This window comes from Marmota marmota, unplaced genomic scaffold (genome assembly GCF_001458135.2).
Source record: "Marmota marmota marmota unplaced genomic scaffold, marMar, whole genome shotgun sequence".
Taxonomy (NCBI): domain Eukaryota; kingdom Metazoa; phylum Chordata; class Mammalia; order Rodentia; family Sciuridae; genus Marmota; species Marmota marmota.
In genome coordinates, this window is record NW_026000240.1 from 5,622,649 (window position 1) to 5,634,680 (window position 12,032).

Genomic DNA, 12,032 nt, shown 5'->3' on the forward strand with positions numbered 1-12,032 from the left:
GACCTGAACAGACACTTCTCAGAGGAGGACATACAATCAATCAACAAGTACATGAAAAAATGCTCACCATCTCTAGCAGTCAGAGAAATGCAAATCAAAACCACCCTAAGATACCATCTCACTCCAGTAAGATTGGCAGCCATTATGAAGTCAAACAACAACAAGTGCTGGAGAGGATGTGGGGAAAAGGGTACTCTTGTACATTGCTGGTGGGACTGCAAACTGGTGCAGCCAATTTGGAAAGCAGTATGGAGATTTCTTGGAAAGCTGGGAATGGAACCACCATTTGACCCAGCTATTGCCCTTCTCGGACTATTTCCTGAAGACCTTAAAAGAGCGTACTACAGGGATACTGCCACATCGATGTTCATAGCAGCACAATTCACAATTGCTAGACTGTGGAACCAACCCAGATGCCCTTCAATAGATGAATGGATAAAAAAAATGTGGCATTTATACACCATGGAGCATTACGCAGCACTAAAAAATGACAAAATCATGGAATTTGCAGGGAAATGGAAGGCACTAGAGCAGATTATGCTTAGTGAAGCTAGCCAATCCCTAAAAAACAAATACCAGATGTCTTCTTTGATATAATGAGAGCAACTAAGAACAGAGCAGGGAGGAAGAGCAGGAAGAAAAGATTAACATTAAACAGAGACATGAGGTGGGAGGGAAAGGGAGAGAAAAGGGAAATTGCATGGTAATGGAGGGAGACCCTCATTGTTATACAAAATTACATATAAGAGGTTGTGAGGGGAATGGGAAAATAAACAAGGAGAGAAATGAATTACAGTAGATGGGGTAGAGAGAGAAGATGGGAGGGGAGGGGAGGAGGGATAGTTGAGGATAGGAAAGGTAGCAGAATACAACAGTTACTAATAGGGCATTATGTAAAAATGTGGATGTGTAACCGATGTGATTCTGCAATCTGTATTTGGGGTAAAATTGGGAGTTCATAACCAACTTGAATCTAATGCATGAAATATGATATGTCAAGAGCTTTGTAATGTTTTGAACAACCAATTAAAAAAAAGGAAGTTTGATGTTGATCTTTTTATGTTTTATTTTCACATTTTTGGCAATACTGGGGACTGAACCCAGTCACTCTACCACTGAACTATATACCCAGCTTTTTATTTTAAAAATTTGAGACAGGGTCTTGCTAAGTTATTCAGGCTGGCCTCAAACTTGAAATCCTCTTGCCTCAGCCTCCCAAGTAGCTGAGATTACAGGTGTGCACCACCAAGCACATCTCTTCCTAGGTTTTCTATGTCTCTTCTCATCATGCTCAAGCCTTCTTCAATCTTCTACTTACAGAGGTTTTTTCCATTCTGACCCTTGGGAATATGAACTGTTCCCAGCCACATGTGAATTTTGGGAACTGTTCTGCCTGCTCCTTTTAAGTGGTTCTTTCTCCAATCTTGGGTAGTTTCCTCACATGTACCTGTGCTCACTCCCTACAGACCCACAACTTTCTCTGAGGATTCTTCCTCTCTGGGACTCTGTCCCAAGACTCCAGTTACACTGGCCTTTTCCAATTCTCAACTCTTTCTCCTCAACTTAAGAAAACTGCTGGGTTTTGTCTGGTATCCCATTTCTCTGTTGCTACCTGGAAATTCTATCTAGGTAGCAGAATGAAGCAATGGTAGGGATCATCGTTCTGCCTTCTCCATTGTCCAGTGTCTGAGAACCATCATTTCATTCATTCATATATATATGTTTTAGCTGCTTAAGATGAAAGGATAAATTCAGCTCATATTTCTCCCTCATGGCCTACTCTGTGTGTAATCACAGCCATTACTCTGTGCTGTAGACAACTGGTGGTCTGTAGACAATCACCACCAAACACCTGCCTCCAGGTCACTCACCCCCACTGCTTAAAGATATCTTGGCTCATTATTACTCCTTGGGACACCACACTTTCATAAATCTGTTGATTTCAATACCCACTGATGGATTTTTCAATATCCTGACCTCTTATTCCATGACCATGTCCAATCTACTTTGGTTGTCCACAACTTTCAATTACACTCTGACCATATATTTACCATAATTGCATCTACAATATAATCTCAATCACAAGCATCCCATTCTTCAACCATCTTCCTCTTCTTCCCACTCATTCCCTCTCATATACTAATATGATAATGATTTTTAAAAATTTTTTATTTATTTGTTCTAATCAGTTATACATTATAGCTGAATGCTCTTCAATTGATTGTACACAAATGGAGTACAATTTTTCACTCCTCTTGTTGTACACAAAGTAGAGTCACACCATTTGTGCAATCATACACGTACCTAGGGTAATGATGTCTGTTTCATTCTACCATCTTTGCTATCCTCATGCCGCCTCCCCTCCCCTTTGGCCAATCCAAAGTTTCTCCACTCATCCCATGACCCCCCATTATGGATTAGCATCCACTTATCAGAGAGAACATTTGACCTTTGGTTTTTTGGAATTGGCTTACTTCTCTTAGCATGATATTTATTCTCTAACTCCATCCATTTGCCTGCAAATGACATAATTTTATTCTCTTTTATTGCTGAGTAATATTACATTGTTTATATATACCACAGTTCCTTTATCCATTCATCTACTGAAGGGCATCTAGATTGGTTCTACAGTTTAGCTATTGTGCATTGAGCTGCTATGAACTTTGATGTGGCTACATCACTGTAATATGCTGTTTTTACGTCCTTTGAGTATAGACCAAGGAGTGGGCTAGCTGGGTCAAATGGTGGTTCCATTCCAAGTTTTTTTTAAGGAATTTCCATACTACTTTCCAGATTGGCTGCACCAATTTGCAGTCCCACCAGCAATGTATGAGTGTGCCTTTCCCCCCCCCCACATCCTTGCCAACACTGATTGTTGATAGTATTCCTGATAACTGCCATTCTGACTGGAGTGAGATGAAATCTTAGCGTGGTTTCGATTTGCATTTCTCTAATTAGAGATGTTGAACATTTTTTATATATTTGTTGACTGATTGCATATCTTCTTCTGAGAAGATCTGTTCAGTCTTTAGCCCATTAATTGATTTGATTGGGTTGTTTGTTTTATTGATGTTAAATTTTTTGAGTTCTTTATATATCCTGAGATTAATGCTGTATTTGATGTGCGTATGGTAAAAATTTGCTCATATACTTTAGGCTCTCCACCTCATTGATTGTTTCTTTTGCTGAGAAGAAGCTTTGTAGTTTGATGCATTCCATTTATTGATTCTTAATTTTTTTTCTTATGCTATAGGAGTCTTGTTAAGAAAGTTGGGGTCTACTCCGACATGATGAAGATTCGGGCCTACTTTTTCCTCTAGTAGGCATAGGGTCTCTGGTCTAATGCCTAGCTCCTTGATACACTTTGAGTTGAGTTTTGTGCATGGAGAGAGATAGGGGTCAAATTTCATTTTGCTACATATGGACTTCCAGTTTTCTCAGCGCCGTTTGTTAAAGAGGCTCTCTTTTCTCCAATGCATGTTTGTGGCACCTTTGTCTAGTATGAGATGACTGTATTTATGTGGGTTTGTCTCTGTGTCTTCTATTCTGTTGCATTGATCTACATGTCTGTTTTGGTGCCAATACCATGCTGGGGTTTTTTTGTTTTTTACTATAGCTCTGTAGTATAACTTAAAGGCTGGTTGTAATGCCTCTTGCTTCACTTTTCTTGCTAAGGATTGCTTTGGCTAATCTGGACCTCTTATTTTTCCAAATGAATTTCATGATTGCTTTTTCTATTTCTATGAGGTATGACATTGGGATTTTAATTGGTATCACATTGAATCTGTATAGCACTTTTGGTAGCACTGCCATTTTGACAATGTTAATTCCTCCTATCCCAGAGTATGGGAGATCTTTCCATCTTCTAAGGTCTTCTTCAATTTCCTTCTTTAGTTTTCCTTACAGAGGTCTTTCACCTCTTTTGTTAAATTGACTCCCAAGTGACAATGATTTTTTTACTCTAATAAGGAATGACAATTTTAGAGCCTACAACTTTATCTCATTCATATCATTCCTTGCTAATCCTATTCACCTGGTAAAACTGCAACTCTAGTTAAATCTCTCTTTATGTCTTTGCCAACTCTGCCCATGCCTGCACTTGCCCAACAGAACAGGTTGGAGGAAAACACACAACCATGATAACTGGTCTCACTTCAAATTAATCACCAATCACCAAGCCCTCAGTGCTGCCAAATAATCCTGCTACAATTTCCCAGTCCACATGTTCCCCACTTTCCTAGAAAACAGTTCCATAAATTATTCTGTCTCCAAGAAATACTCCCCTATGCTTACTCATCAGGTGATAATTTTGTTTCCATTTTTCTGAGGCATATAAGCAAAATTAACATCTACAAGCTTCTACCAACCACCATCTGCATCTGTATCTATATACTTAGTATCTTCTGTTACTACTGAAGAATTAGCTGTTAATGCTTCTGAGGTCAATTTGTTTACCTGTACTCTACAAGACTGCATCTCATCTTGTTTACTCAAGGACACAGCTACAGCAATTCCACTCTGTCTCTCCAGCACCATCAATTTTCCCCTGAATCCATTAGAATACCACATTATAGAGATAGGCTTAAATATCTCTTAACTTAAAAAAAGAAAAAATAAAAAAAACAAAAACCCCCGGTAGCACATTTTCTCTGACTCCAGTCCCATTTCTCTGTTGCCCTTCAAGGCATAACTTCTCGAAAGAAGCATCTACACTCACCATCTCCAATTCCTCTCCTCCCATTTTATCTTGAACTTACCCCACCACTCCAGTGAGACTATTCTTTTAAAGGACACCAAATATTTCCATGCTGCTAACTCCAATGTTCTATTCTCAATCCTCCCTAGCTTGTTCTTTTTTACTTGCACAACTTCTAAATACTGGAATGCTCCAGGGTTCAGTCCTCACCTCTTCAGAAGCTACATTTCTCTCACAGGTGATCCCACCCAGCCTCAAGACTTTAAATAGTATTCCATCTGACAAAGACTATAGTTTCAGGGATCATTTCTATAGTTAGTTACATCTGACAACTCCCAAAATTACTGTGCAGGTGTCTCCCCTGAATTCCATACTTGTATATCCAACCAACATTTTAATCAGTCTTCTTAGATATCTAATAGGCATTTCCAACTCCTAATCTCCATGCCATCTGCCTCCCAACTGTTCCTTCCACAATCTTGACCTCAGTAAATCAAAGCTCTATTCTCCAAATTACTAATAAGGTTGAAAAACATTACAGACTCCTCTCCTTCCTTCACACTCTACAACAGACCCATTAACAACACTTTTGAGTTTACTTTCAACATCTATATACAAACTAACCACTTCTCAAATCCTCCATTGCCATAACCTGAAGGAAGCCACCATCTCCACTAGCCTAACAGGTCTCCCTGCTCTGGCTCACATTCTTAAGACAATAGTAGAGTCATCATTTTGCTCTCAGAGCCTTTCAATGGTGAGCCCTTCCCACTCCTTAATGGCCCAGGGCCTTCCCGTGGCTTTCAAGGCCCTGCCTGAGCCAGTTTCCCATTCCCTCAGGGATCCTCTTACCCCTGTTTCTTTCAAGGGCTCTGCTCCAGTCTCATTGTTTATTCTAGGAAATGCCAAACAAGTCTAGGACCTTTTGTCTTTGCTATTACCTTTTCCCCAAACAGTCTTATCCTGGAATCTACAAGGCTGGCTTCCTTTTTCCCTCAAGTATCTACTCAAATATTGTTACTAAGTGAGGCTTTCCCTGACACCCTCTGCAAAATATAACACCACCTGATCATGTTCCCTTCATTCTTTTTTTTTTTTTTTTGGGGGGGGGGGCAGGGGGAGGTACCAGGCATTAAACTCAGGGGCACTTGACCATGAGCCACATCCCCAGCCCTATTTTGTATTTTATTTAGAGACAGGGGTCTCATTGAGTTGCTTCAGCTTTTGCTGAGGCTGGNCTTTCTTCTCTTGGTTTCTAGGTCACATTTGCTTTCACTCTCCTATTATCTCACTAGCTAGTTCTTTTCTGTTTCATGCTGGTAAATAAAAAGGGGAGGGAAGGTGTAACATACATCTTAGGAAGATAAAAGGTCTTCTATGCTAAGCTGGGTGGGACCTGTTGCAGCATGATCACCAGACAACCATTTACTTTCTAGGGAGCAAGATATTTAGCACCCAGTGAAAGCTCAGAACTTGTGTTCTGTGTGTACAGATGAGACACCTGCAGTATAACAGCCAATGTATGAAAATACATTACCTTTGTCCTACTAGAAAGAAAAATTACTTCCTTACAGAATTTTCAAATTTATCTTTTATTGCTTTGACCAATGGAAAAAATAAAATTGAGGGATGGGATTGTAGGTCAGTGGTAGAGCGCTTGCCTTGCATGTGTGAGGTACTGACTTCGATCTTCAGCACCACATAAAAATAAAATAAATAAAATAAAGATATTGTGTCCATCTACAACTAAAATAAAAAATAAAATATAAAATTGATTTCACCATATAGTTATAAGAACTACGAATGAATTTCTAAAATGATTTATTTTATGAAATGATTAGGTAGCTTCTAATATATCTGGTCATGAATAATAGATAAAATTATAATAAGAACGAGGAAAATTAACATTTTTCTACCACAAAAACAAGGTTGACTAAATTTAAAGAATATTGAAAAGTGTTCCTGATGAAAAGAAACAGCATTTTCCCCCATTAAACAAAAATTATGTTTTGGACTGAGCTTCTATACTATGATCCAACAGGTCAGACCACCAAACCAAAATGGAGTCCCTTAAGCTAAATAATTAAATGGAAACTTTAAGGATGTTATTAAAAACAGGCTAGTTTTTCCTGAAAATAGATTTTAGTTTACATGAGTCAGTATAATAAGGAAGTCCCCCTTATTTTGACCTTTACTAAAAAGTGAATAGCAGTAATCTGACATTAACCAATCAGGTTTTTTTCCTATTATTTTTGTTTCCTTGTTACACCTTATAAAACCAACTCTACCCAAGGTACAGTGGTGCTTGTCTGTAATTTCAATGATTCAAGAGGCTGAGGGAGGAGGATTGCAAGTTTGAGGCCAGGCTTGGCAACCCAGTAAGACTGTGTCTCAAAATTAAAAAGAAAAAGGGTTGGGGATATAACTCAGTGGTGAAGTGCCCTTAGGTTCAATTTCTGGTACCAAACAAACACCACACACACTTACTCTTTTGCTTTTTTCCAAGGAGAACTTTTATTCTATTTTGTATTTTATTTAGAGACAGGGTCTCATTGAGTTGCTTCAGCTTTTGCTGAGGCTGGCTTTGAACTTGCAATCCTCCTGCCTCAACCTCCTCAGCTGCTGGGATTATGGGCATGTGCCACAGCATTGGCTCCCTTCATTCTTTAACCTGTTTTTATTTTTTCCAAATCATATATTAACCTCTGACATACTAAATATTGAATTTTAAAATTTGCTTCCTGGATCTTCTCACTAGATGTAGACTCTACCCCAGTGCTTTGCATACATTTTATTGTTATCTTCTTGAAGCTTTCTTCTCTTGGTTTCTAGGTCACATTTGCTTTCACTCTCCTATTATCTCACTAGCTAGTTCTTTTCTGTTTCATGCTGGTAAATAAAAAGGGGAGGGAAGGTGTAACATACATCTTAGGAAGATAAAAGGTCTTCTATGCTAAGCTGGGTGGGACCTGTTGCAGCATGATCACCAGACAACCATTTACTTTCTAGGGAGCAAGATATTTAGCACCCAGTGAAAGCTCAGAACTTGTGTTCTGTGTGTACAGATGAGACACCTGCAGTATAACAGCCAATGTATGAAAATACATTACCTTTGTCCTACTAGAAAGAAAAATTACTTCCTTACAGAATTTTCAAATTTATCTTTTATTGCTTTGACCAATGGAAAAAATAAAATTGAGGGATGGGATTGTAGGTCAGTGGTAGAGCGCTTGCCTTGCATGTGTGAGGTACTGACTTCGATCTTCAGCACCACATAAAAATAAAATAAATAAAATAAAGATATTGTGTCCATCTACAACTAAAATAAAAAATAAAATATAAAATTGATTTCACCATATAGTTATAAGAACTACGAATGAATTTCTAAAATGATTTATTTTATGAAATGATTAGGTAGCTTCTAATATATCTGGTCATGAATAATAGATAAAATTATAATAAGAACGAGGAAAATTAACATTTTTCTACCACAAAAACAAGGTTGACTAAATTTAAAGAATATTGAAAAGTGTTCCTGATGAAAAGAAACAGCATTTTCCCCCATTAAACAAAAATTATGTTTTGGACTGAGCTTCTATACTATGATCCAACAGGTCAGACCACCAAACCAAAATGGAGTCCCTTAAGCTAAATAATTAAATGGAAACTTTAAGGATGTTATTAAAAACAGGCTAGTTTTTCCTGAAAATAGATTTTAGTTTACATGAGTCAGTATAATAAGGAAGTCCCCCTTATTTTGACCTTTACTAAAAAGTGAATAGCAGTAATCTGACATTAACCAATCAGGTTTTTTTCCTATTATTTTTGTTTCCTTGTTACACCTTATAAAACCAACTCTACCCAAGGTACAGTGGTGCTTGTCTGTAATTTCAATGATTCAAGAGGCTGAGGGAGGAGGATTGCAAGTTTGAGGCCAGGCTTGGCAACCCAGTAAGACTGTGTCTCAAAATTAAAAAGAAAAAGGGTTGGGGATATAACTCAGTGGTGAAGTGCCCTTAGGTTCAATTTCTGGTACCAAACAAACACCACACACACTTACTCTTTTGCTTTTTTCCAAGGAGAACTTTTATTCTATTTTGTAGAATGGAAGCTGTCCAATTCATTAATCACAAATAAACTCCTATTCTACCTATAATTAAATTAGTTGCAATCTTGTCTTTTGACACTTCTAAATGTTGTTCTTGGCTAAACTTTTAAGGAATGAACAAAGAATTGTCAGATTAGAGAAAAATATAAGTAGAAATAACAACTTAATATGTTCAACATGCAAACCTAGACTATATCTTAGATAGGGAAAAAAAACATTGGAAAAATTGATGAAGTCCAAGTTAAGTCTATAATTTCATTAAAAAGCAAGCAAGCAAACAAACAAAAACCACCAAAACAGAATATCTCCATTCAGAACATGAAATCCTTTCTCAGCATTTTGCGCATATCTTCTGTGTTAGTATCTACTCAACCTGAAAGTTCTATACCAGTCAAGACACACCCTTCCAAGACTGAATAACTTTTATTGTTAGAAGGTTCTTCCTTGTATTTTGTGGTGTCACATTCCTTATAACTTAATGCACTTCAGTTCTTCCTTCTAGAACTATATATATTATAGTCTAAATCCTCTTTTACTTGACCATCACATATTCTACATTCTGCCTCAAGTTTCTTTTTCAAACTTAACATATTCTGTTCCCTTCTATGATTTTTACCCAAACATAATTTTTTGGGGGGGTAAGTTTTGGTTTTTTTCCAACCATGGTTTTTACAACCATTATCATTACTGTCACACATTTTTAAAATCTGGTTTGTCAAATGACCTTAAATATCAATGCTCAAAACCAAACATTAGTATAGAGAATTTCAAACCATTTCTCTTCTTGTTCTGGACACTATGCTCTGTGCCCAAAACTGTCCTCCTCTTTTAGCAGTTATATCACATTATTGGTTGTGAATGAATTCTCAAATCAACAGTTCCATAGTCTTTTCTATATAGAATATTCCAATGAAGGAACTGTCAGGATGGGAGACCATCACCCTATTCTAGTCTCTTAATAACAAATAATTTGAATGCTAACTATGTGCCAGACAATTGCAATTCTATGTCTACCTGTGCTTGACTTTTGATGATCTGAATGTTTGTATCTCCCTCAATCCATATGCTGAAATCCTAACCACCACAATCATGGAATTAGGAGGAGGAATTTTGGGAGTTGATTATGTTATGAGGGAAGAGTCCTTATGAATAAGAGTAATGCTTTTATGAAAGTGATCCCAGAGAGATTACTGGCTTTTTCCCCCACGAGACATTACAAAGAAAAGACCACTGTGCAGGAAGTAAGTCTAACCAGACATGGATTCTGCCCAGGCCTTCATCTTGGCTTTCCAATCATCCAGAACTGTTAGAAATAAATTTCTGGGGTTGGGGTTGTAGCTCAGTGGTAGAGCGCTTGCCTAGCATGTGTGAGGCACTGGGCTCGATCCCTGGCACCACATTAAAAAAATAAAATAAAAAAAATAAAGATATTGTCCATCTACAACTAAAAAAAAATAAAAATAAAAAAGAAATAAATTTCTGTTGTTTATTAGGCACCAAATTGATAGCATTTTGTTATAATGGCCCCAGTGGACTAAGACAATGTTCCAAATCTTATCAAAGAACTAATTTCATAAATACTTATAAAAGGCTGAACTAACAGAAATTATACAAAGTAATCCCAAATCATTACCTAAAGTCTTGTACAACAGCCTCTTGAGGGTAAATTATCGCTATAAATCTATTTGCCCATACTTATGTGGGATTATTCAATGTTTTCTCAGTCCTGTGAACTTTTATTTATTTTTGCTCCTATCAGAATCATACTGGCAGGTGGTAAAATTAGATGTACATAGTATCCTATGCATCTCAATTGAGAAAGCCACCTGGTCACATACACACATTTTAAACCTGTCCTGCACCACCTTCAGAAAACCAAGCGTCAGATCTGAGTTTTCCAATAGCTTTTCCAGGGCTGGAGTCATCTATGATCAAAGCCAACTCATTGCTTCCTTACATCTGGACATAATCAATCTATTTTCTGACCTCTCACCCTCAACATGCCCAAATCCCTTTGAAGTCAAAGCATTAGTCATTTTTGTCAGGTGTAAAAAACATTCATAGCATGTGCACTTCGATGCTCTGATGTCCACAATGTGTAAAATCTGAAACATTCAAAGATCGCTTAAATCCCTACAGTTGCAGAAAGGGCCTTGATTTAAAAATAAATAAATAAACATTTGCAAGGCAGTTTCCCCATATTTATTTGTCTCTTTGAGGACAGAGGGTTCCTAACTCAGAAACGGGATGCCACCAACACTGGGTCACCTCACACAACCCCTAAAACCAAACCCAGAGAGGCGGCTGGCAGGCCTGGAGCTAGGGCAGGCGCTGACTCCCCAGGGAGTGACAGCACCTGCAGAGACCCCCACACCCTGCCCACCCCGCGACCCCTTACCTCTCTTGTCCAGGAGCCACATGAACGCGAAGCAGGGTAGGAAGCCAATGGGCCCCCACAGCACAAGCAGCGCGATGTCCCAGCTGGAGAAGCCATAGGCCTGGCGCGCCGAGTTCTGGATAGGGCCCCAGGTGTTCCAGACCAGGCCCTGCGCGAACGCCAGCAGCGAGAAGAGCAGCAGCACCAGCCAACGGCGCCCGTACACCCGTCCCGGACCGGGGCCAGCCGCGGGCAGCGCCACCGCCGCCGCCGCCGCCGCCTCCCGGCTCCTGCGCGCAGCCCCGGGTCCAGGCCCGAGCCCGGGCCCCAGTAGCGGCTGCCGCTCCTCGTCGCTACTCCAGCCTGCGCCCATGGCCACGCCGCCCGCCGGCCCCTGCCCAGAGCAGACTCGGTGGCCGCCTACCAGCCCACTCAGACCCGGCGGGAGGAGCCCCAGTCGGAGCTGCTGTGGTTGCCCTCGGCCTCCCGGCCGCGCCTGGTGCGCCTGCGCCACCCGAGCCGGTGGGTGGGGAGGCGGGGGGAGGCTGAGGTCCGCCCCGCCCTCAGGCACTGCGAGCAAACACCAGCGCGTGGAAGAGCTGGGGTCGCAAAGAGAGGACCGGGAGGAATTGTAAAGGCAGTGAGGAGCGCGGCTGGCCCGGAAGAGGGAAACTCCCAGGGAGACTGCAGTAGAGGAGGTTAGGCAAGCCACCCGGGGGTTGCTGGAGGAAGTGCCCAAGTTTGCATCATGTGCCTAATAAACAACTCGGTGACCTCAGGCCACTTAACCTAATGCTTGCTACTATATTGGGTTTAGTTTTATTTGGTTTATAACTTCAGAAATTATGGGG

The 12,032-nt window shown here is 39.9% G+C and overlaps 2 protein-coding genes across 3 annotated transcripts in view; one reads left to right on the forward strand and one right to left on the reverse strand.

Annotated features, from left to right (window-relative positions):
• The window catches only part of Slc49a4 (solute carrier family 49 member 4), a 132,736-nt gene extending 120,992 nt beyond the window's left edge, over positions 1-11,744 (reverse strand). For both annotated transcript variants that reach the window (XM_048794564.1, XM_015486864.2), the window contains exon 1: positions 11,203-11,744. In XM_048794564.1, the coding sequence (XP_048650521.1) occupies positions 11,203-11,554 (352 nt within the window). In that variant the 5' untranslated portion in view covers positions 11,555-11,744. The remainder of the gene's footprint in view (positions 1-11,202) is intronic.
• Position 11,745: 1 nt separating this feature from the next.
• The window catches only part of Hspbap1 (HSPB1 associated protein 1), a 63,098-nt gene continuing 62,811 nt past the window's right edge, over positions 11,746-12,032 (forward strand). Inside the window, exon 1 of the mRNA XM_048794561.1 lies at positions 11,746-11,879. The gene's annotated coding sequence lies outside the window, so the exon portion shown is untranslated. The remainder of the gene's footprint in view (positions 11,880-12,032) is intronic.